The sequence below is a fragment of the Plectropomus leopardus genome, chromosome 4 (genome assembly GCF_008729295.1).
Source record: "Plectropomus leopardus isolate mb chromosome 4, YSFRI_Pleo_2.0, whole genome shotgun sequence".
Lineage (NCBI taxonomy): Eukaryota > Metazoa > Chordata > Actinopteri > Perciformes > Serranidae > Plectropomus > Plectropomus leopardus.
This window is the reverse complement of record NC_056466.1, coordinates 14771413-14797254: the sequence shown is the minus strand read 5'-3', so window position 1 is coordinate 14797254 and position 25842 is coordinate 14771413. Positions and strand designations below refer to the sequence as shown.

Genomic DNA, 25842 nt, shown 5'->3' with positions numbered 1-25842 from the left:
TTAATTATTGGTCACCCGTTACAGTCATGGAATAATCAGCGTGTTGGGTATAATCCTTTAATGTTGCACATTTTAAAAATAACACCGAGTTGCCTACAAATATGTTTTAAAGGACTCTCCAGCAAATCAGACACAGCTAGATTGTTAGGAATTAGCATCTGTGCCATAAATCGTACCAAATATTGGAAAAAAAAACAATCTCACCTCAAGGCCCATTCAGCAACAAATAAAACTTAAATATAATCAGTAAAAAAGTGGAATTGACATTTGAACCACAAATTGTGAACAAGATAGTTACTGCAAAAGCTGCAGTAATATGTCTCATTTATACCACACTAGCGAGATAGCCATGAAATGTCACATGAAGTGTGTGATTGTTATTAACCTTTCTATTCAAATGTGTCATGCATGTATTTTCCATTATTTTTTTTTTTTAATTATTATTATTATCTTTTTGTTTGTATTTCAGCTTACTAAACAACCACATACTTAATACAATAAGAAAACAGATTAACATTTTATGAAGTCATCTTGTGTTTTTGTATTTTGTGTCTCTCATTACAAACATAATTTAAAAACTCATTCATGATTTGTTTTTCCCCCTTTATTTTCTCCCCTCATTCTTCTTCACTCTCTTTATTTGATCACCAGAGAAGGATGTCGGATTGAGAATGTCCAAAAAAATATTAGGTCCAGGAAATATGCCTTCAACATGTTGCAGCTGATGGCCTTTCCCAAGTGCTACCGACCACCGGAGGGGACTTACGGCAAAGTTGACTCCTGAGGACGAAACCCATGTACTGTAAAACCAGTCGATGTGTGCTACCCAAGCAGTAACTATAAAAGCTTGCAAATAATCGTTAAAATTTAAAAATGTTTATTCTCCGCAATAAATAAAAATATGCTGGATTTTATATTTTAGTGATAGTTGTTCAGTTTTTGGTCACTCTGTTAGTGTTGTGTGCGTGAGGGATTATGTATTCATCAGCTGCCAGGCTGGATTTGCTAAACAAGTTTTTTTTAAAATTGATGCACTTTTCATTATTGCCTTGTTTATTTTTCGTAGCCTAAGCAGAGATGAACCGTGTCACTGTCTGGGAAAACCAGTTTGAGATTGTCTCTGTGCGTGTGGCTGTACAGTGTGTTGATCTTTTTTAAGACTTCAAGCAGTGCATTTGTTTGAAGAATTAAGTGTGTGTGTGTGTGTGTGTGTGTGAGAGAGCAGCTTTGTATGAGGTATTTTAAAGGTGAAAATAGAAATTATCTTAATTCACTGTTTGATTCAGTTAAAACCTTTAGAAAAGGGCTTGTTTTTGGACCTTTGGTTGAGACTATTTTTTGTTAAAGGAACACTCCACCCACATAATAATCGATTGGGTATCAATAAGTGCCATTTTAACTTGAATTCTGGCGTGCCTTTACAAAAAATTGCTAACATATCGATTTATTGATTAATTAGGGACCACATTTAACAACAATAAAACTATATCAAAACATCCGTTTACACACTCTCACACACCTTGCAGTATAATCCAGAAACCCCTTTTCACCAAAATAAGCATCTGTTTTCAGGTTTTGTATACTAAAAAAAAAATACAAATAAAAATTTGAAAAAGAAATACCACTAAAAATAAGCTACACACTCATTTGCCATGCCCATTGAACTTTGCAGCAGAAGAGTATAATTTGAGTAAGTTGTTCATTTTTACTTTTATTTTTGGACTTTCTCAGACCATAGAATTAACATGTACACATTTTTTAAAAATTCTGAGACGGGTGGTATTTTTCAGTGCATCTCACTGGTAGAGGGACTAAAATTAGCGCGTTCATTGGGGTTATGTATTTTAATCACTGCAGATCAGAGCCAGAGCCAACAAATACCCGTGACTCCTGCACGCCATTTGAGTCATTTGACCTAGGTGTGAATGCTGTTTGTAACTTTTCCCATTACGTATCAAGGCCAGATGTAAGTGAGTGTTAGTGCAGTTTGAAAGGGGTTCAGGTCTCATTTATCCAGTCGTATGCTCCATACTTTCCAAGCACATGCATTTTTACACACAAAAACAACAAAAAAAACTTTATTGGGGTCTGGCTATTGTTCAATAAAACAATTTGTTCCTTAATGCATGCCAGAAAAACAAAGTTTTCTTCAGAAATTGAAGGTAACACAACGACCTGACTAATTCATATACAAATGGTCATTCAGGTGGTGAAGTATTCCTTTGAATATACTGTTCCCAAGGTCAAGAGAAAACTTCCATGCTTCAGTGATTATTGTGGTATAAATACTGCTCTCTACCATGACTTGGAAACAAACTGTTTATTCCATGTTTGAATGTACTGAGTTTTAAATGACAAATGTGCAACGTTCAGAGGTGAAACTGTCATACTCTACAGAAGTTCATCCGTTCAGGAGGTTTTCCTACAGTTCTTACCAGTATTTGATCTGTAAATTTGATGGCATCTATGTTCACGTCCAAATTTGTCCTGTGGTCTTTTTGACTATTGCAGATGTATTTTCATTAATATGTAATAATATGCCAGTATTTCAAAGCATATGTTGAATCCTGTTATCTAGCTCATCCCACTGTCTTAACAGTTGCATTTGGGTTTTTTCGATAATTTTTTAATATCTCAAGGTACAGCCCAGTGAAACCACATAAAGTACAGAGGGGAAGTTAGAACAGGATGAGGATATTGGACCATCATTTCTGAATACTATATATCATATTCAATTATTTATTTTTGTATTTTAAAACACTTTTATATTCCAGGGTTTGATGCTTTTGAATTAAAATGCATGTTTGAAATGTATTTGTTGTGTTATAATGTACATTGGGCATTTAAATTGTCTATTTGAAATTAAATAAAATATTGAATTGATGTGGCTATTTGTGATTGTATGGTGGTGACTGTGTAATGTTTTGCGTACTTTTGCATTCAATTTCACAGGCACTCGCCTAATTTAAGAAGTAAATAACTATAATATAATATAACATATATAATCCATGTGTTGCCTCAAAACATTACCAATTTGCAAGATATATTCAAGTAAAGCACCAAAGAGATGGAAAGATTTTCAGTGTGTGTACAGATAAAATGATTTTTTTTTTATATTGAATTAAAAATCTTACATCTCAAACACCATACTTAATAAATGAATACTCCACCTTAAATTCATATGAGATTTGAATACTTACATCCCGAAAAGTTTGTTGTGTGCTCCCTCAACAGGACCCAGAATCATGGAGAAAAACTAAAAAAACACTCCTGAAGCATCATTTATTCTGCTGACTTCCATCTGTTTACTCAGTATGTTGATACATTCCTCCCTTAACCTATGAATCACCCTCTCTTCTGGCAGAGCTACGAGTTACTGAAACTCCTGAGAAAGTGTATTAAGCTGTGCTGCAGGGAAAAAAGGAATGGCTGGTAAGTACTGAAAACAATCCTAGAAAACACAGATGGATTTTGCTGCAGGAGTTGTTCAGATTTGATCTTTGCCTTTAAGATGATCAGATCACATTACAGTCAGCATACTGTCGATCTGATGGGCAGGATGTACGGTAAGAGAGTTTATCTGCAGTTTAATTTGGTCATTTACATAATAATAATAAGTCATTATTTTAGAAGCAGTGAGAAATCAAAGCAAGTTTTTACATTATTAGATTTGAACTGTTCCCTTTAGATTTATAAAATTAAAATCAAAGAAACAAGTAAAACTAAATATATGTGTACAAAACAAATAAACATTAATTGACACAATAGTGTATATAACCTGGTTTTATATTTGGTAATAATCTTATTTTAAAATATATGTTTATGCTGCCATGCTGTCAGTAGCCGTGGCTGGAGGCATAACGTTTTCTGGTTGTCTGTAGGTCTGTAAGTCTGAAAGTCAGTCCGTCACATTTGATTATATTTTGGTGGCCAAACATCCATTTGGACTGCAAGAACTGATTTGAATTTGGTGGTCAAAAGTTGAAAGTCAAGGCCACTGTGACTTAAAGAGAAAAACGTAACTCATGAATTCATACAGTATTATGTCAAAATTTCATACTGATGTCTAATAGGATATAATGATGAAGTGATGACACTTTATATCCAAAATGTCAAAGATCAGCTTCCCTGTGACATCATAATGTAAATGCAAAGGCAAATTGACTGGTCTGAGGAGCCAAACAATTCCAAAAAAATATTGTTGCATTTCCTGCTGGGATTTTGCAGCTGAGAGCGATTGTTTCTTTACAGCAACATTGCTGCCTTTTTAGCAGTGATTGTGCAACCAAAAGTGGGTATTTTCAGCCAAAATTCAATCACAGCATTGTTAAAATGTGAAGGTTTAATGTATCCACTACATAATAATGTGCAAATGTAACATTACTGTGGTTTGCAGAAGGACAATGCCAAAATGTATTCTGGCAGTTGGATTGAAATAAATCACGGTCACCCAATGCTGCATTACAGACTCGATGCTGCGTTGGCCAATAATATCATCCACGTACTCATTTCTTGTAAATTATTTTGTAACATGAACCTTACATTTTTACATCTTGCCTCATGCTTGTCAGATGAAAGTTCTGATTATTGCCACCATGATCTATTAGTTATATCAGCTTCTCTGAATCACATTCCATGTCTCACTGCTATCTGATACAACACACCCAGACAGCCACAGCTGCGTGCGTTTTTTGAATGCAGGGCTGTTTTTTTCATGAATGCCCACTAACACTGAGTGTAAACATGACTGCTTAAAGGCAGCTTTAACAAACGCTTGATACATATGTATATTTAAAAAAAAAATGCAATGAAAGGACAAAAATGTGATGTTATTTACTGAACTGAGCAACTATTCAGAAGATATTGGAGTTTATTAGGCATATACTGTATACTTGGTATTACATTCAGTAGTGAGCTTGATAATATAATACATTCTGTATATGCAGTACATGTTGCTACTGTATGCTTCCTCCTGATACTTCTCTCAAAGCTGCACAGCTGGAAGGCAGATTGTGACATACAGTGACAGGAACTTTCTCTGTACAGATAAAAACAGTCATCTCCATGACCTGCACTATACATTTACACTGCTATATTATCAAATACAGGACGGCATGGTTTGTCACAAATTGACATAGTTACAGTGTTATTTTTTTCACAAAATAAAAACAGCCACAATTCTTTAAAAATATATACAAATAGACATTAGTAGCTTACAGTATTTACATGTTATTTGCATTGTTTGGATATATATAGTGTAGTAATTTCCGCCAAAAGGTTATTTAGTCTTTCCAGGAATACTGTACTATTTTTAAGTGAGTATGCTTCACATGGGGGACAGCCAACCTAAAATTAAAAAAAGACACAATAAAACACATTTAAAAAGGACAAATATAAATTAAGGCCCTGTCTACACATTTAAAGATATTTTTCAAAACATAAACAAGCCAGTAGTCCGCCATTGTTGTTGTTGTTTCTGTTGCATGCTCATTACACAAAGCGACAACTGACATATGCAAATTTGAGGAGCCAACGTCATCGTTTCCCAAACACTCAGCTGTAGGGCTAATTTATTCTCAATGTCAGATGCATATACATGCACAGACGGAGCCTTCTACCCATACTTTGTGTTCATTTTATCCCCATTTGTACGCGTTTTCTGAAAGAATAAAGAAACTGACAAAACGGAGCGGTACCAGCAGAGATTATGGAGGCAGTGTAAGCACAGTTCCATTACAGGGTTCATTATTACCACCTCCTCCTCCACTATTGCCTTGTTTATTGTTGTGTGAAACTTTTGACTCCACCCTCTAGTGCCATCTCTTGGCTGTATGTATGGAGACAGACATAAACAACACATGGAAGTATGAGGGCAGTAATGTTTGCAACATTTTGAATTTGTATCTATGTTTGTACGTGAAGAGAGAATTGGACGTCCACACGGATACAAAGTAACCTGCACCGGTTACACAAGGCCTCTTTAAAAAAATCTGTTTTAATGACCCAACACTCAGTTTGTGTGAGGAACAAATGAAAAAACATGAAGGAAAATTCTTCAAAAATATCTGTATATGTGTAGACACGGCCTAAAGCTAATATGGTACAGACACTTTGTCTGGTGTCACATGTTGCACAGGTGGGAAATAAATTGTCAGCAATGAAAAGCCTATTTTACTAAAACAAAATGCATATAGTTTTACACATAACCACAGATGACTGATGTTAATACCAGGTTCATCAGTGGATATGTGAGAATGACAGGGAGTTAAAAAGTACAGACAATCTAATGAGGATTTTGTTCACAGGACTTACAGGTTTGTCTTCATCAGGCAGTCTTTCATTGAAGTCAAATATGCAGTTTGCTTCATTCATAACTTCTTCTTCATTGAGAACCATCATCAACTCCAACATGTAACATCTGAGGGACATCATTTTACAGTTCTCCTAGGCGGCAAGAACAAGAGTTCATATTATTACAGCTGTGTCAGGCCTTCATGCACATCATCAGAAAACAGAGCTAAATATACATCAAAATATAGGCTAGAAAAGCAGAACAGCTGGAGCTACTTGTTATATTTGCTCTATGCTTATATGTTTTCTGATGATGTGCATGAAGGCCTGACACAGCTGTAATAATATGAACTCTTGTTCTTGCCGCCTAGGAGAACTGTAAAATGATGTCCCTCAGATGTTACATGTTGGACTAGTGGTGGTGGACTTGTTGGACCGTGAGTCAGCCACTAACCCAAATAAGTTACTGGCAGCTACTAGGGGTCTAACAATCCATCCAAATGCATCGATATATATATTAAATGAGCAATGAGCCCCTATATCTATGCAAAGTGAAAACATCCATCCATGTCGTCCTCTTTCAGATGCGCCTATTTCTAAATTCTGTGTCACCATCACGCAGCGTCAGGCAGATATCGACATGTTTCTGCATGACAGACGAACGAGAGACACTGATAACGTATTTATTCGGGAATAAAATCGTCAGTGTGAAAATGTTTTGCTGTCGGGGAAACTCGGGGTTAACAAACAGAGCGCGTGTCACATGTAAACAAAAGCCATACTGCGGAAACGTCACGTGCATGCCGGACATCCCACTTCACTGACTTCTCGCGACAGCAACATTAGGTACTCTATTTTTAACAACGTTAGACTGGAGAAAACGTGCATGCAGACTGAAATTCATCCGCGCTGTTTTGTCGGGAGATGCAGTGACTTCAAGCGACGGTAAGGACGAGGAAAGCACAAATAAAACATGTAAATATCTGCAGTTATACGTTGAGTAAAAAGTCCGCTAGCCGCTAAGCTAATGTATGGGATGAAAAATGTCATAGACTTACGTTAATACGTTAATGTGTTGTATATGTGGGGGGGGGGAAATGTGCCCCTACGTAAAAAAAACAGTTTTGTTTTGTCTATGGTACTTGACAGTTGTTTGATAAAAGATCTTGTTAATCCATTTTTGAGGATGTTGGGAGAAGTTTGTCTCAAGTCAGACAGCCCTGAAGTTTGAGGAAAAAGATCATGGTTTGAGTTAAAATGTAAATATTTTTTTTATTTTCAAACAGAATGAACCATTTTTAAAAATTATATATATATATATATATATTATATATATATATATATATATATATATATATATATATATATAATATATATTCACTTTATTTTTTTTTAACAATTATTTATATTGTTTTTACCTTTTTTGGTCCAAAGCAAACAAAAGGCATGTTTGCAGCTTCTGTTAATGACTGTGTTAAATGAGCAGATAATATCGGCTTGAATCAAATTGAAATTGTATGGAAGCTGACTTTTTTTGTCTGCAAATATCGCATTGATGTCCAAAGTATCTCTATATATCCTATCATGATGAAACCAGTGATTTAAAGCCCTAGCAGCTACTAGCTTGCTTTTTAAATCTCCCACGGTGGGTTGCGCACATAACAGGTTGTCAAAATGTCACACCTGGTCCCCCCTGCCGGCTGTCCCCTTTATACAGATATCATTGTGACTACCTCCTGTGGTGGCTTAAAGGCCAGACCACTCTGTCTCCTCACTCCGTGATCGTACCTTTGATACAGAATGGCAGGACAGCCTAACGGTGCAATATTCCCACCTTGAACAGGCAGTGAAAAAGGTGCGTGTATGTCCTATGATCTTTTCAACTGTCTCCTATCTAAAATCAAACCCAGTATTAACAGTTACTTTTACAACTTACTTTAATGTCATCAGCTGATGGAGCATACAGCATAGCGTCAGATCTCTGAAAACAAGAAGAAACATTAAAAAGAGTAACATTAGATGTGTTTCTTAAATACAAAACAAGAAGAACCCATTTGTTACATGTGTTAAAATGAGAAAGGACAGTGGAAAGGGACAACAAAGTAAGAAAGCATAAAAACATGATTGTTTCTGCATATGGTGTAAAACAAATGCTTTTATAATAAGTGGTAAAAGATAAACATAACCAAAAAAGTATTTTATTTGATACCTTCTCTCACCTCAATGGCAGGTTTCAGACTCTCCAAGCACGTTTGTACGTGTGCTGTATCAGGCATGCAGGCAGCACACGCAGATATACCCAAGAAGCTTTAAGAGAATCATGAGATAGTGATTACAAAAAAAAACTTATTATAATAATTTCTGATGTTTTAGGTCCTTGCAAAAGGGGTTGTCAAAGTAGACAGATGTTTAAAAACTACCTTACATTAACTGACCGACTATCACATCATGCTGCTACTGAGCTACATGTTGCATCTTACAAACTCAATACTGAACTGTCTGTTCGATTGTAGGCACGTTTGTGCATTTATGAAAGCCAGTCCTTCAATGTAAGGAAGCGATATGTACATACAAAATAATTTCCCAGTATTAACAAACCATTTATGCTTGTATGGGTAAGTTTTATCAAGTTATATGTGATGGGGTTTTTGGATGAAAGTCAGTTCTTAAGAACAGTTTTCTTAATGAATAATGTAGAAAATCTGACTCTGCTTGCCTAACTTTTGTTAGTGTTTTTATGCCTCTGCGCAGGGGACAGCCTTGGCTGGAGGCATTAGGTTTTCAGGTTGCCTGTCCCATTCTCATGAGAGCGATGTCTCAGGAACGCCTTGAGTGAATTTCTTCAAATTTGGCACAGAGGTTCATTTGGACTCACCAAATAACTGTGTAGATTTTGGTGGTCAAGGTCACTGTGACCTTACATCGCTCGTTGGCGTTTTTGTGTTATCTGAGGAACACCTTGAGGGACTCCGTTAAATTAAGCACAAACATCGACTTTGAGTGACGGATGAACTGATTAAAATTTGGTGGTCAAACGTCATGGTCACTTAGACCCCATGTGTTGCATTCTTGTGAGCACAATATCTGAATGAAATTTGTAGTTACAGCTACCTTAATGACTATAGAAACATTCCCTCATTTATAAGTATGATAACCAATATTTAAGTTTGGATAAACAAATCACACACTGTATGCCTACCTCAGAACTAAGAAACAAAGCCAGACCTGAGTTTTGTGGCTCTCTCGGCACAGGTTACAGGTCAACTGGAACTGGGCGCCTTTCTAGAAAGAATACAAGGAAATGTTAGTGTGTTACATTTCTTATGGTTTGCCTAATCTCAGAATAAGTTGAGTGGTAGTTGGTGACATGTTGCTGTTGAGGTCGTGACATCTGTTCATTCATTGATCTTTGTTCTCTTTCAACAGATCAAGGTCTCCTGAAGACATGCCGACACCTCACACAACTGTCCTCTGCGCTCATAATGACCTGGTGGATAAAGTGCAGCCTGGTGACCGCGTAAACATCACTGGTAAGATTACCTAAATCTCTAGCACTAGGGCTGCAAATGAGTATTTTCATTGTTGATACGTCTGTCTGTTATTTTTCCATTACTGTCTGAGCTGTGAAATTCCACAATATAGTAAGAATTGATTTTCCAAAACTAATGTTATTGTCTTCATATTGCTTTATATGTCCAACCAAATGCCCAAAACTCAATTTTGGGCTTATTAATTAATTAAAATTTTAAAATTACTAAAAAGACTTAAAACAATTTTGACTGTATAATTAGAATATCTGCATATTAACTCTTTGTCTGTAGACCTGTCATTTAAGCTCCAATGTGGTGTATAAAATGTGATAAAATAATTGGGGAACCACAGATTTATTGGCCGCACATCGGTATTGGCTATATTCGTCATGTTGACTGTCTGCAAATAAGATAACATTTTTTTATTTTTTTTTTGGCATCCCCACGTTAACTAATCCCAAGCTAAAATCTCCATATTTCTTGTTCAGTCAGTCAGACATCCTAACACCTTCTCAAATGTCCCTGCAGGTGTCTGCAGAGCATTCCCCATGTGCATGAACCCTTATCAGAGCAATGTGAAGTCAATGTACAAGATCCACATCAACGCCATCCACTTGCATAAGACAGACAAGAAGCACCTGCAGAGTTCGGATGAAGAGGCCAAACAGAAGCTCTTCACTGAGTGCAGACCCTGAAGGAGCGGGCAACCAAGCCAGACATGTACGAACGCCTCTCCTCAGCCCTCACACCAAGCATCTACTAGCAGGAGGACATCAAAAAGGTGCGTGTGAATGGGTGCACGCCAAAACACAAGTGTTAACCTGTGTAAGCACTTGGTAACGAGTAATCGCAACACAAACTGTCACATTGTTTGAGTGTCCAATAACACTGATCCATTTTGCATTTCTTTATGATAGTTTCAGTCTGTTTGTGGTCATTTTGCATCTCTTAATGATCTTTGGCATCTTGCATCTCTCTGTGGTGCTTTGCATCAGTTCGTGGTCATTTTGCATCTCTTTGTTGTCATTTTGCATTTCTTGATGGTTGCTTTGTGAGTCTTTTTGGTCGGTTTCTGTCACTTTGTGTTGATGCATCATTGCAATGAGAAAGCTAGCCTCTGGTCCAGGACCCCTGGTCCTGTACGCAGTATCCCAATTCTGTCCTCAATCCATGACACTGACAAGTCGAGTACTTCATCACCTTCTGAATCTGAGAGGAGGTACAACAGGGGTGCCAATCAGATTTCCAGGGGTGCACGTACTATCCCTGACCACTGCTGGCCCCGCCTCTACTTAGCATGTCGTCAAGTAAAAAACATCTAAATATTGTTCTGAGATGCTGATTCACTACAGTGTGTCATCACTGCAGAGGCTGTTAGTAACTCTAAGCATGGATGAGCAATCAGGAGGGTGTGATGCAGATTGAACACTGTTTTTAAATAGCTTTTAGTTTAATTAATGGCTACAAGTTTGAGGTGTGTACTGAACAGATCAGTGTTCCTTGTCATAACTGTGTTTCTGTTCAGGTGACGTGTTGTTCATAACCTGTCCTGTTAGTTGCACTGTGGTTGGCAGAATTTAACTGTCTCACTTTAGAAAAATCTGAATGAAATTCTACTTTTGTCTTACTGAAGACAAAGGATAGGTGCGCCAGGCCGGTGGTAAAAAGAACAGGGTGTATCTTCGTGTTTGGTTAGATAACACTTGCGCAATACAGAATGCATTCTGTTGAGCAATGTTGGATTACGGTTGTTCAATATTATATTGACAGAAAGCTTTACAGTAGCAACTAAGCAGCTAATCAATTTTCATTATTGATTGATATGTAGATTATTTGTAATAATAAAGTATTTTTTTAGCTTGTAGAATATAAGAAAATAGTTAAATACATACCAGAAATTTTCCAGAGCTGACATTTTCAAACTGCTTGTTTTTTTTCACCAATGCTCCAAAATCAAAAGATATTTTCCAATTATATATATGAGAAGACAACATTTAAGAAGTTTAAATGATGAATTTGTTATCAGAATTGTTGTTTCTGCTAACTGACAGCACTAATAAAAAAGCAGCGCTCAGTGTGTACTGGCTGTAGCAGAGCAAAGCTTTGTTTAACACAAAGTGGTAAATCTGGGACAGTGGCATTGTTTAAATGTTTAGGCTGCCTGTATGACCCTGATGTAATGCTTAAAAAACAACTTTGAAAGTAGTTCTGTGAAAAGCAAAGAGAAGTCATTGTCTCTGATGTTATGACCAACACATCACTTTTCTTTTGTGCAAACAAAATGTTTTCAGCAACTGTTAAAGTATTTTCCTATTGTTTAAAATCAGTCAAGTGTTGTACGACACCATCTGCAGATTTAGCACACTTTCTATGTGATAGATGTATGAAAAGGAAACAGTTGAAATAATCAGGAATCATCAAAATCACTTGAATATATTTAAAGTTCCAACCAGTGAAGAAAAAAAACTGTATTACACATGCCTCATGTGTATGTTTGAACATGTAGTGATGATTTTTAAAGATCACATTCATTCATAAAAATACTCTGCTGAGAATAATAATGTGTTGATTTTCCAAAAAAAAATATTTCAACTCGTACCTCTCAATCACTGAAAAAACACCATAGTCTACGAGTATCCAAATATTGTTCATTTCAGAAGACACTTGTAGTGCCAAACTCTTCATCATTATGCACAGTGAAGCTCAAACATCCAAGTGAAGTTAGAATAAACACATAACAATTAATGTAGTGAAGTAAAAATGGCAATATTTCCCTCTGATATGGAACCCCATAGACAGTGGAGGAACTTTCTATTACCAATACTTTGCTTCCATTTTATGCTACTTTATACTTATAATTAGGAAAATTTTAGAAGGAAAAATGTTAATTTTTACTGTACTACATTTATATGATATCTGTTATCACTGTTTGCAGATGAAAATGTTAAACATCAAACAAACAAGTGTTATAAAAACATTCACTTATAGATACATATTGGTTCTACGTATTCCTTTAATGCGTATACTTTTGCTAAAGATTTTGAAAAATAATTAAGGTAAAAAGTAAGATTATTTATATGGCTGTGGCTTCATGTTACATCTTGGCTATGGTTACGAGTGCTTTATGCAAAGCAAGCAATAAAAAAAAGACACTGGATGAAAATAATGCAGAAAAAGACATATTAGTTAAAAAATGTAATAAGACTTTGACCATCAAAATAAGCTTTAAATTGTAATTTTAAGTAAAGTTGTGATTTGGCAGCAGACAGGTCACTTCAGAGGGCGCCCTGACAGCGAAGACACAATCGTCTCTAGTCCTTAATCTAGACACACAAACGACCACGTTCAGATGTAATGTATGTCCGAAATACATCAGGCTGCTTACAAGTTGGTGAGAGGAGAGCAACTCTGATATTTAATCTAAATACCTTAAAATAAAATATTAAAGCCCCCCTCTGCGTAAAATTATGTCTTGATTGTTGTCACTTCACTTGGATGTTTCAAACTAATTGTGCAGAATGTTCTATATGCAGATTTGACAGTAGAAAGCTGTTTTCACACTCATTTGCTGAAAGAGGAAAGTTTCTCACCTTAAATCTCAGTTTAGATGTGCAAGCATGAATTGTGTCATCAAAACTAATTTGAGGGGCACTCGTGATTATTATGCAACTAAGTGTGATGGTAAAACTTGAAACCTCCCGTGTAGTGTGCATACCTCATCTGTCTGTGTCAGACATGGGTTGAATCAATGTAAAATTGTTAATTACACTTATTGGACCAAATATATATCCATCGAAATCATACACATGGCCCTTCTAAAGTACAATTTTGAGGTGCTTGTATTTTGCTTGAATATTTTCATTTAATGCTACATTATACTTTCGCATTTTAGAGAGCTGTTGTATTTTTTGCGCTGTTTGGGGTTTTTTTTTGTTTTGTTTGTTTTGATTTATAGATTAAGATTTCAAACAGAAAACACGAAGAGTCGATAAAACATGATGCACGACGATAAAACATGAGTTTAATTATTAAACCAGCTAGTCCTGTGTGAAGTACCTAAATTGACAAATGCAGTGTTTAAGTGATAATATCCGATAATATAATGGATTATGAATAATTACACTCTGTAAGGTGTTCTACTTTTGATACTTTACAGTAGATTTAGCTGAAAATATGTTTGTAGTTTTACTTTAGTTACATTTTAAATTACTTCTATGATACAGTATGTGTGTGTGTGTGTGTGTGTGTGTGTGTGTTAGTGTGTTAGTGAGAGAGAGAGAGAGATGTTATTTTGTTGATAATATTTATGTGAAGGAGGGAATAGTTTTACATAAATGTGGATTGGAGGAAGGGTGGTTCACACACTCACACACAAACAACACAAAAACTGCTCTCCAATTATGTTAGTAAGATACACTATTAAAACATGAATAGACAGAAAAATAATAATTTCATCATAAACATATTTAAACAACCACTTGAAATGGTTTATAGTGTGTGTACAAAAATCATGCTTAGTATCCCCATGTATAAATTTAGATATATATGTGAAACAAATATATTAATGTCAAATATGTCCATATATATAAAGTTATATGTCCCAGTGTTATGGCCATATATTAGATTTTTGTATGGGTGGTAGCTTATTACTACTTTTCCTTAACCTTTTGAAAGCAGAATGAAATGGCTGATTTCTTTTAAAAGTGCATTGGCAATGAGCAACGAAAGAAGAAATGACCCAAACAGCAGTAAATTAGCAAAAAGAAACCTGAACAAGAAATAAAGATAAAAAAGAATATGACCTGAGGAAAAAAATGCTTAAAACATAATAATTCTGTAACCTATTTTTTAACCTATAAACCTATAAATACAGTTTTCCCTAGCTGTTTTATTTTTTCCCACTACTATTTTCCTTAGCTAAAAAAAAAAAAAAACCTAGATCTTACCAAGCTGCTCATTGCCTTTTTCACAATGTTTCTAAAAAAAAGAAGAAAAAAATGGAACCAATTTGCAATTTAGGGTTCAAATGTTGGGGGGTAACCCTTTCAAAGGGTTAAACCCTTCTAATAACCTTTTGTCCTCTGGGGTCATCCTGACCTCGTCCTGTTTTAACTGTTATTTAACTGTTATTGCCTTGAATTGCCCCCTGGGGACAAATAAAGTTTTTTTGAATTGAATTGAATTTAAAGCATATTGTATACATTGTCAATCAGTTCTGTGTTACACCTTTAGTCTTACTGCAGTCCAACCCATTACCACACATTCTTATCTTCGTTTTGGAAATTAGGGCAAATTGACCTAGTTTACACAAATGTAAAAAGCAAATATTGACAACAAAACATTTCATTTGGGGTTTCATGTCATTTTGAGCTTGTTTGCTCTTCCAAACTGAAGGAGGAGCTTATTGAACCATATCACGTCCTCTTCCCTAAATGAAAGTGAAACTAAACCAGTGACTATACTGGTGTCTGGTTTGGTTTCAACCAAATAACCATAAAGACGCACGGTTCACCAACAGCAGCTGAAATATCTCCCGTTGACGCACGTGGATCACCAAAGTCGACACACCTCCGATCATCACGCGCCAGTTTGCTGCCGGTTGAACTTTGCCACTTTTCAGTCCTTCTCAATGAAAACGTGTACTTCTGCTAACGTTACAAGTGTAAACATGGCGTTTAGTTGTGCTACAGGTTGCTTGCGCTTCTGTCACTCACTCACACACACACACACACACACACACACACACACACACACACACGTCTCACCGCTCTCCGGTCTCCGGGACATGAGGGCTGGACGAGGATCACCGGGAGCGCCGTCATGAAGTCTATGATCTGCGCAGCGGCAGCGATCTCTCTCCTACCCAGCGGAGCAACAAGCAAAGATCACATTTTTGCATTTCACTTGTTCTTGTAAAGTTATTTCGTCTCATTGGTCCGCGTCCAGTGTTATTGACACTTAAGTCGAGTTTGAGTGCGGTCCAGATGTCGAGCCAACTCACACGCCCTGCGCGCTCGCGTCATGTTAAGTTCACTCCTCCTCTGAATCGTCACTTTGTTACTCAGTGTGTCAGAGCAGCTGATGACGGATTTGTTTCTAATTGCAGAGATTAAAATGTAAGGCAACAACGATCAAAGCTATTACTGTCATTTGAAAATAATCACACATAATGTATTTTTTATTATTTAATGGCATATTTAACACAAACATATCTCCACAAATGCAGCTGATTACAAGGATCACGGCAAATGTGTCAAGTTGTTTGGACAACCTTTGTGTTGCACTGAAGCAGGTTAAACCCAGTCAGTTACCACAATAAGATGCAGATGAATTCCTCAGCAGAAAAACAGTTATTACACCGTAAAGACATCATGATTACAACTTTTTATTTCAGACTGTATTCAGTGCTGCATTACCAAACACACACATGGGCTTTGTGGGTGTGTGTGGTTTCAATAACAGCTAATTTGTTTGGGAATGTGAAGCACTAAAGGAACAATATAAACTTAATCATGAGGATCCCAAGAGTTATTATTATTATCATTACTATTTAAAACCTGCAATGCGGCCATGTACAGCTGAGCGGCTACCTTTTGCTGGCTGATTGGACAACTTCCAGATTAGCTATCCACTAACATGAAATGGGGATAAAAATATTAAATTCTGCAGCTCTTCTGCACTTTCTAAATGTCATCACACTGATCGCAGCAAGTCCTGTAAATTTCACAGGGGTTGTGATGCTAAAAAAAACATACCCAGTGATTTTTGGGCCACAGGGCATCACGTGATGATGCAACAATGTTTTGCCACAAGGAAAATTGGCCTCAAAGTCCTGCGTTCTTCCTGGGGGCCTGGTTTTAAAGCCAAGAGTTTGACATTTCAGCTGTTGCCATCTTGGTTTTTTGGAGCCAGAAGTGAGAGATGAGGGGTCTATGAGGATTGCCTCTGTTTTGGAGCCAGACTTAAGTGGCAAATCGATGAACTGCATTTTTTGGCACTTCCACATTGGCTTCATTTTTGAGCCTCGGAGGTTGCTGCTTGGTCGAAATGCTCTTAATGGAACCTGTTCCATGTTGATGGAGAAAGGTATTACAGGCTTCTTCTCAGTTTGTAGCATTCATAGCCATTTGTCATACCAAACTGACAGAAATCATTCATCTCTGAGACAAAGCTGACAAATTGTTCCTGATGATTACAACATACTACTGGTGGGACAGCTACTTAACTGCTGCGCTATCTCCTGTTATATGGAGGAGGCCTGTAACGACTGGTGCGTATTAAAGAGAATTAAAGAGGTTTACAGCTAATTCTGGCCCTGGTATCTTCTAGTGCATTAATCATTTTCTGAATGTAATAACAAAGCAGAAACCAAGTCACCCGGGGGATGGGTTGCAAAACCTCAATTTAACAGAGTGTGTGAATGTCTGAGTCAGATTTTACATATTTTTCACATTTATATTGTTATCGTAGCCCTTGCGCTGCTGCTTTAGTGGGTTTTGTAGAAAAGCATTTATATTTCTCAGAGTAAGTACATCAGTGTGGGTATCTGGACGGGTATTGATACCCAATTTTAGTTTTGCTGACTGTGTTCTTTAATTCTTGATGTCTGTATTCATTCCTGCATCGTAACAAGCGAACATATGCTGAGGCTCATTTGGATCTGTGGGACTGAGCTTTCCAGTCTGTCTCCGCTCACACAGCTCCGTCCAGTTTGAGACCAGCCACAGAAACAGCAGCCTTTTCCTCTTCACCCTCTTCTTCCTCCTCTTCATCATCTTCATCTTCCTCCTCATCATCCTCTTCCTCCTCATCGTCCTCATCTTCCTCGTAATCGTCATCTTCTCCGTAGTCGTCCTGTTGGCCGCCTCCAGACGCCATGTTCTTCCAGTAGGCGTCATACCCTGATGCTCCGTCGTAGTATTCGTCGTCGTCGCCACCAGCTTGTCGGCCGAATTTCAAAGTGCGAGCTGCAGAACACACAGATGTGACATTAACTCTGGTTTCATAAATATGATTGATGATGGTTCATAAAAATATGTCATTTTGTATTAAAACATATGCTAATAGAAAGTAACATCAATTAGTTGTCCAGTAATTAATTGCAGGTATTTTTTTAAGAAAAAAGTCCATAGGTAGGCTGTTACTTTTAATAAATTTCATTTAGAATAAATGAAACTTTAAGTAAAGATTATTGCAAGTAATATAACCGTTTGTTAGACTTCTCTTGCTTATAAAAATTTTCATCCTATGCACCTGTCGACCAACTACTGAAGGTTTTGCATGAGTCTCCACATTCACGAAAAATAGTCAAAATTCTCTGATTCCAGCTTCTTAAATCTGAATATACTAATCAACGTTTTTCACTATTTCTGATGTTTTATAGACCAAATAACTAATGGATTAATGTCTGTGATGCGATAATAGTTAGTCACAACAGATCAGGTCTGATGAAATATAATGCATCAGGGAATTATTTTGAAATTTTACGGGAAATAACAGATTACTTCTTGAAAATGTCCCTGTTTTCTCACTCTTTCTGTTTCATTTTTAAAACCACTCAGCAGGAAGTGAAGGCTGCAGTAACTTCCTTTCCTAGACAAAACAACTTGCGACTCACTAGACATGCTGAGGTCTTTGGTTTCCTGAGTCTCGTGACCACACTTGGGGCAGGGCGGAGCTTTGCCTTTCTCCTGTTTGAAGACTTTACTCTTGGCATGGTCATCACAGTAACAGGCCTGAGAGGACACAGTGGAAATGTTAACGGCACACACATTATCTTCACATTTAGTGTCAGTGCTGGTTTAAAATGAAAGAATGAAATCTTACAACCATTCAGGCTCATTTAGACAAGTCAGGTCATTTCCCCTCATCTATTTAAAGAAACTTATCAGTGCCTTCCTCTCCCTGGACTCCACTAAAGAGCTTCTACTGGCTTAATTGAGCATTCCTATTTCCATTTTATGTCTATTTTGTTTTTTAATTTGAAGCCTGAATGACAGTTTAATTTACTGTTGTATGTAACTGGAAAAGGAAAAGTTTCATTATGCACACTGTAGTCATTCTTCCCGTCCTTAATGGCTGCAGAAAATCCCCTCCTAACACGAGTCCAAAGTGAAAGACAAACGACAAAATCCACTTTCCTCATTCTGTGCAAAAAAGCATGCTTACGTTCACATGAATCCAATTTGATCCATCAACAGTGTGATTGTCTTTTCAAAACAACATTCCTTCTATGAGTAACCCATTTAGGGACAGGTGTCTCAAGTATCCAGTTGCGGTGTTGAAGCATTTCAACACTGTATCCCAAATATGATCAAAACATTTGAAAATCTTTTAGCTAAAACTAAGCTAGGCTTTCTGTACTTCAACACAACTAACTCTTCCTCTCCTCCACAACTCTTTCGGACTAACTCTTTCAACTTTGTTTTTCCGGCAGTGAGTCGCCTCTCTCAAAATGTGACATCTCCTGCCGCAAGACAAAGTCAGCGAAAGGTAAGGATGAATTTTTCGTTTCTCTGAGGAGTGCTTTCTATTATGTCGTCAGACACCTATAGTAACAATATGAGCCTTTTGTTAAAAAAAGCAGTTTTAGTGGACATAAATTAATGGTGCACCATTGCCTTTGGGGAATGCATTGCAGGCTTTTTCTCTGCTACAGCTGCAGGCCTCTCCTTTAATATTGGACCCGTTTAAAAAATGATTGTCCCCTTGAGTCACTTTGACACAAAAACACCAGACAATGGGGTGAGATTGACATACACAGAAGTTTCCCTTTAGAAGGGATTCCTCTCCACCAGTGTGAACCGGAGGAATGATGACAGCCAGCATCATTTTTTAAAACCAACATGTTGGTATTGGAGTATTGTTTAAAGACAGATTTAGACAAAAATGAAATCAGCTGTGTATGTCTTGCTATGTTGGATTTTATGTAAATGAATGGTTTCTTATAGTCTACATCTCCTTATTCTAAGGTGTGAAATGTATTCTATTCACGGATCCAGACCTGGTTACAGTGTGTCTGTGTGTTTTTGTCTGAGGGTGCAGGGTTTGCCAGTTTCTTTTGAAAGGTTGGTCGTTTTTGTTGTTGTACTTTGTTGCACTCTGTTGTTGTTTTTTTACTGCTGCACTTTCTTGTATTTTATGTTAATTGTATTCCTCTCTACATGTTACTTGTAAGCATTTGACAGAATAGAATATCTCTTGTCCACCAGGGTGGAAATTTGTTATGCATGTTGAGTTTACCTCTAAAGGAACGTGCTTTATCAGTAGGACTTTTTTCACATACAGTCATGTGATGCCGAGCCACTCGTGCATTTTGTAGATAAAGCTGTGAAGCCACTTTGCATATTGGTAACCCTTCAATGCCAGTGACATAACAGTTTAAAGATCGTGTAGTTTGACATCAATAAAGAGCACCCTGCTTTAATGAGGGAAAAAATTCTCTTCTGGCAGCAGCTTGAACCTCATTTGGAGACTCCAGTTTTATCTGATTTGAGTGCTCTCTCGCTGCTGTTTAGTAAAAAGTTTTCTGTTTTATTCTTACGTTTTGGTTACACTTTCCCTGCATTCCAGGGATTTCCTACAAACTAAAATGAAAGGAAATTAAATTTAATCTGACTGTCTCATCAGTCAGCAGATGTGGCTGGTTTTTGTTGAGGAAACACTTTGTGATGTGAGCTGTTAAGATGGGTGATCAAAATGCTTTGTGCAACGTAAGGAGCAGATACACTTTGGACACAATTAGGGTCCCTCCACTGTGCTTTTGGAAGTTTGGATAGATGTTTCCCTCACCTTACAGCGCAGGCAGGAGTGCTGTCCCAGTCTATTACAGGAAACACCTAAAATGGAACATGAGAAAAGGCAAAACAAAATGTAAGCTATCACATTCCCTGCTGTGCACACGTACCCTCTAGATATTATTCTCCGCAACGGATGAGTTACAATTAATCACAAAAAGCCAATAAATCACATTGTGAAAAGAAAAGCAAATGACTCACATTTGTATGTTTCTGCCTGGAGGACTTGGCAGCTTGCCTGGTGCTCAAACTGATCATCCTCACACAAGAAGTTTTGACAAAAGGAACAGCGGAAGATTCGCCCTCCTATTTAGGAAGTTCAAAAAGCTAGAGTTGGTCTTTGGTGTGACACTGATTTGACCATGTGAATTTCAAACAAACGGGCTGGGGGGTCTCACCATGATCCCACACACTGCGTTCACACTCAATGCAGTCTGCGTCAGTCAGAGGACACACACATGCATGAGTGCTCAGACATTTCCTGCCGTGGCACACCCAAGCTTCACAGAAGTCACATACTGCCCCCTTGTGGACAAGAAGAAAAGTTTGACATAATTAATAATTCTGAAACTGCTGTAGAAACATACACCCGTTAGCTGAAGGGTTAAAACCACTGACTGGTGACGTGAATAGCGTTGATCATCTTGTTACAATGCAATGTTCTGATGGGACACTTTGGGTCCTTGCATTCATGTCGACCAAGTATCCCCCTAATAGCAATGGCACTCACAATGACAGCCCCTCACCCAGATCGCAACCTGCAATACAAGTCCGATCAAACATCCTTGAGATGTGTCGATGTGTCAGACCCCGATCCAGGTTGGGGACTCCTTTGATCCGATTTGACTCTGACCTTTTGAGATATGGACGCAGTACCTCTGGAGGGTGTCCTGCATTGTCTGGTATCAGGGCGTTGGCAGCAGATTCTTTGAGTCCTGTGGGTTGTGACGTGGTAGCAGCACATCCAACTGGTGCTTGAGACTGCAGTCAGGGGAATTTAGAGGCAAGGTGTGGCATAGTGCATTGTCCTGCTGGGGGGGCCACTGCCATTGAGGAATGCCTTTGCCATGGCGGGGGTACTTGGTCTGTAACAATGTTTGGGTCTGTGAAGCGCGTCAGGTGGCATCCACGTGAATACCGGGACCAAAAGGTTCCCATCAGAACATTGCTTTGTAACAAAATGATCAATGTTATTCACTTCACTCACCGGTGTTTTTAATGTTTAATGCTGATCGGTGTATATAACAAAAGTGTTGTCAAAAATATCAATCTATAAATGGAAATCAATAATGAATACTTGAGTCAGCTTCAGTACCCATTTTCCACAGTATCAATACACTGGTATCAGCTGCGCTTTCTTGCTCTCTTTTATTGTTAATGTTGTTTACAGTCATTCGTCTCCTCTTTGCTACAAACCAAGAAATAGAAGTCACTGTCATCATGGTATAGCCTTATTGTATCTATTTTGTGTGAAAAAAATGCCCTTTTTATCATATGACATTGAAACAGTATCAAATATCAATAAGTATTGAGATATCGTATTCAAGTTAGAAGTTTGAGTATTACGACAACACTGCATTGCGGGCTATTATAAACCCTGCTACATGCTTTGTAATGTAGTAAGTTGTTTTCACTGATCAATAAGCGTTAGTCATTTATTACTTGCACACTGAAGCATGTTCATGTCATTATTCTGTTTCACCATCATTGGCGTTATCTCCTTGTCAGTGTGCTCTTTCCACATCACTAATAGTCATTATTATGGCCATAATAATTTAACACCTCATGTACTTGCACAATACAGCACAATCGTGACGGTGGCAGAGTGAAAATGGGCACGTTCTCTCTTTGCACATATAACTTGGACAATCCCATTTTTCAGTGTTTGCTCATAGTATCTTATGTCACTGTACAACCAAGCTACCAAATCTGTATGATACTGTAGTACAAATAGTTTGCTGACTCATTGTCCCTTTCACTTTTCTCCTAGACAATAGAGAAAAAGAAAGAAAGTTGTTTCAGATCAAAGAAACTGCTGCATAAAACACATAAATGTCTTAAGAGATAAATAAAAGCACACTTGAACCATATTAATCAAACAGTTTTTTTAGAATACAACCAAATAATATACAAATAACTGTATTGTACTAACTCTTACATTGCTTCAACACCCAATTGTCCCCATAAGGACTGATAGGTGCTTAAGGGTCAAGGCATTGAAGGAAGAGAAATGTTGCTAACTTACCACCATGGCCATCCCGGTGCTGTGGATCCCGGGATGTTTGACGACGCAATCTGATGACTTCATGCACTTAGTTTTGCCTAACAACACAAGCATAAAGAATTTCATAGATTATTAAGGTGTCACAGCCTATTTTAATGCCACTGAGGGGAGAATTCGGATTTGCACAGCATTGTTTAGATTTCTGATTTTTATTTTAAAGTTTTTTTTTGGCTTTTGCCTTTACTGTAGATAGGAAAGCTTAAGTGTAAAAGGGGGAGAGAGAGGGGATGACATAAGCCCGCATCCGCTGCAGCGAGGATGTAGCCTCTTTACATGGGGCGTCCGCTTTACCAACTGAGCTACTGGGCGCCCCCTGTTTAGATCACTGATGACAGTTTTTGCAGTACATAAATGCAAAGCACTGCTGTCTGCAAAAATGCACTTTTTTGGAAACCACCACTCAGGGTAGCCAAAATAGTATTTTCAACATATCTACATTCAGTGTGCTTGAATTGAAACAAGCAGACATTCAAAGTAATATTTACAAACAATAAAGAACATAAAGCAAAAGAAATGGTCAAACACATGAAGAATTGGTTTACATATTTGAAAAGAAGTGACAAGAAGTACAGTTTATTTAATCCCACCCCTTCTCCAGAGGCTATTGAATTTAAGTTCACCAGCTTCCTTATTAATTGAACTTATACTCTAATTAACTAAACATGTATGCATACACCCACATACCCGACGTGTGACAATTCTATAAATATTATTTAATTTTCAGTTAAATTGTTGAATCTCAACTAATAAGCTGTTTAATGTTACAAATTCTTTATAAACTATCTGTAGGTGGACTGTCATAATAAAGTGTTACCAAAGTAATATTACAACTACATCTTATGGCATATACATGTAAAAATGACACATTCTTGTGCAGTTTGATAATAATAATGATAATAATAATAATAATAGAGAGGACTTATATAGTGCTTTACATTAATTGCAAAAAAAATACAAAACAGAGAATTCAGAATACTGAAAGATGCTTACATGAAACAGAAAAACAAATACAAGGACAGGACACAAAAACAAAACGTAGCGCTTACTCACCACACTGAGCGCAGACAGGCAGCTTCTGCGTTGAGTTACAGAAGTAGCAGAAAGCTCTGTTCCTCTGTTTTCTACCAGCAGAAAAACACGTTTATTGATAACAAGATGACCAGGAGTAGTTTACCTGAATCATGTTACATCATGATATACAACACTGTGGCTTACCTCTGACATTTGTCACATTCCTACAAAATTAGAGGACAATAAAGTGTCAAAATAAGAGACAGTACTTAGATGTGATACTGTGCGTGTGTCAGATGCAGTATATATACACAGTATATATGCAGTATATATACACACCATGTTGGCGTTGCAGGGGTGTTTGGCCACATCGACGACATCCCGGTTGGCTCGGCTCTGTTTCTCTCGCTCTTTACGGCTCTCTGCCTTTTTCCGGGCACCGGTTTTCTTTTTGGGCATCTTGGGATCAACAGGCTGGTTTCCACGGAGATAACGGCTGATTTAAGGGCTGATTTAAGGGCTGTTTTAGCGGCTGATGTGCCGGCTGGTTACCTGTAAACACGGTCATTAGTCATCTGAGAGCTGTTGCGGAGTAATAGCTAGTTTATATGTGAGCAGCTGAGCTAACTGCGGATAACTTTTCTGTAAGTGTTTGATTTGACTTCAATTTGTCAATAATCTCACACCGATTAATCTGGATGAGACGCACGAGGATACCAAACGATCAGACTGAGTACTTAGTTTATAACATTTTTGTTACTGGTTAGCTGTTGTAGACGGTTATTAAACTTACACGTAGAATCATAGCATGTTAAATAAATGAAATTAACTATTTTTAAACGTTTCTGTATTATATTCAGGATGTCATTTAGTTACATTTGCGGTCTCGCATGTTAAATCAAAGTGTCATTTGAAATGTCAGAGTGTAATTTACACATTTTCTTACCGAAATGATAGGCACTCCCGACTTCTTGCTGGTCCGGGCAGAAAGTCTGTCCGTGCTAAAAAATAAACCGCCGTGCTTTTGTTCCTACTTTTATCTCGTGTTCACTAAATGCAACAATGATCTCATATAGACTTGTGCACATCTGGGTCACCCCAGAATTAAAAATAAAATAAAGAAATCTGCATTTTTATATGATGGTGTCTAGATTACAAATTTGGGCTACTCAAAAAGAGTCCCACAAAGGACCTGGTTAATAGTAAAAAAAAAAAAAAAAAAAAAAAAAAGATTAGAAGTCAACTTTAATGTGATTGCACATTGTTTAAGTTATGAGACAGCAAAATGCAGTGAAGCATCTACACAGAAGTGTAAAAATCAGTAAAATGCAGAGTAGTAGACAAAATATATATAGGGTAATAAATGGGATAAATAGAATAAATAGTAAAGGGTGGTATGGATACGCTAAGATATAATAAGTAGAAAATATATTGTGCTACAAGTATTGAAAATAGTATACATCATCTACAGAATAAGCAGCTGGAGGTATGCTATGATATGAATGAAAATGTATAATTAAGTAATTTTTAGGTAAGTAATAAAACCTTAATAAAACACCTCTTGTGCTGTCATATTTATAATCACAAGCTCTATCTGACTATTCTTTTTTTGTTACTTTTGGCTACTTTACAATTAAATCGATTAATAAACACATTTATTGTACATGCAGATTGAACTTTCTAGACTATTCACTTTTGTTATTTAATAATTTAACATCTTATAGTAGAGTTATTCTTACAGCAAACCTACTTGGAAAACCAACACAGTGAGGCAAGTAAGTCCTGTGATAACATAGTTATTACATAGTTATTTTAGAGCTGTTGAAAACAATTTCACTTTATTATATGAATATCTTAGATTGCTGGTTAAGTGTTTAAATTTTAGAAGATATTGCATTAAAATGTGTCAGTGGGCTTTTTTTCCGAATAA

The 25842-nt window shown here is 37.1% G+C and overlaps 3 protein-coding genes across 3 annotated transcripts; 1 reads left to right on the top strand and 2 right to left on the bottom strand.

Moving 5' to 3' along the window:
- Positions 1-4852: 4852 nt before the first annotated feature.
- Positions 4853-15813, bottom strand: LOC121941648 (interleukin-15-like). The gene is made up of 6 exons (XM_042484475.1): positions 15587-15813; positions 9491-9573; positions 8511-8598; positions 8228-8272; positions 6313-6444; positions 4853-5346 (listed from the first exon to the last, which is right to left on the bottom strand). Exons 1-6 carry the CDS (start codon positions 15641-15643, stop codon positions 5230-5232), a joined length of 522 nt encoding a protein of 173 aa, XP_042340409.1. The 5' UTR covers positions 15644-15813; the 3' UTR covers positions 4853-5229.
- On the top strand, positions 7966-10719 carry LOC121941649 (DNA replication licensing factor MCM4-like). The gene is made up of 3 exons (XM_042484476.1): positions 7966-8146; positions 9718-9821; positions 10350-10719. The coding sequence occupies exons 2-3, from the start codon at positions 9737-9739 to the stop codon at positions 10514-10516; spliced, it is 252 nt and encodes an 83-aa protein (XP_042340410.1). The 5' UTR covers positions 7966-8146; positions 9718-9736; the 3' UTR covers positions 10517-10719.
- A 180-nt stretch (positions 15814-15993) lies between the features above and the next one.
- Positions 15994-24903, bottom strand: znf330 (zinc finger protein 330). The gene is made up of 10 exons (XM_042485899.1): positions 24859-24903; positions 24252-24464; positions 24117-24136; positions 23952-24022; positions 22863-22939; positions 21016-21142; positions 20819-20923; positions 20613-20659; positions 18439-18556; positions 15994-17788 (listed from the first exon to the last, which is right to left on the bottom strand). Exons 2-10 carry the CDS (start codon positions 24369-24371, stop codon positions 17514-17516), a joined length of 960 nt encoding a protein of 319 aa, XP_042341833.1. The 5' UTR covers positions 24372-24464; positions 24859-24903; the 3' UTR covers positions 15994-17513.
- Between the last annotated feature and the right edge of the window lie 939 nt (positions 24904-25842).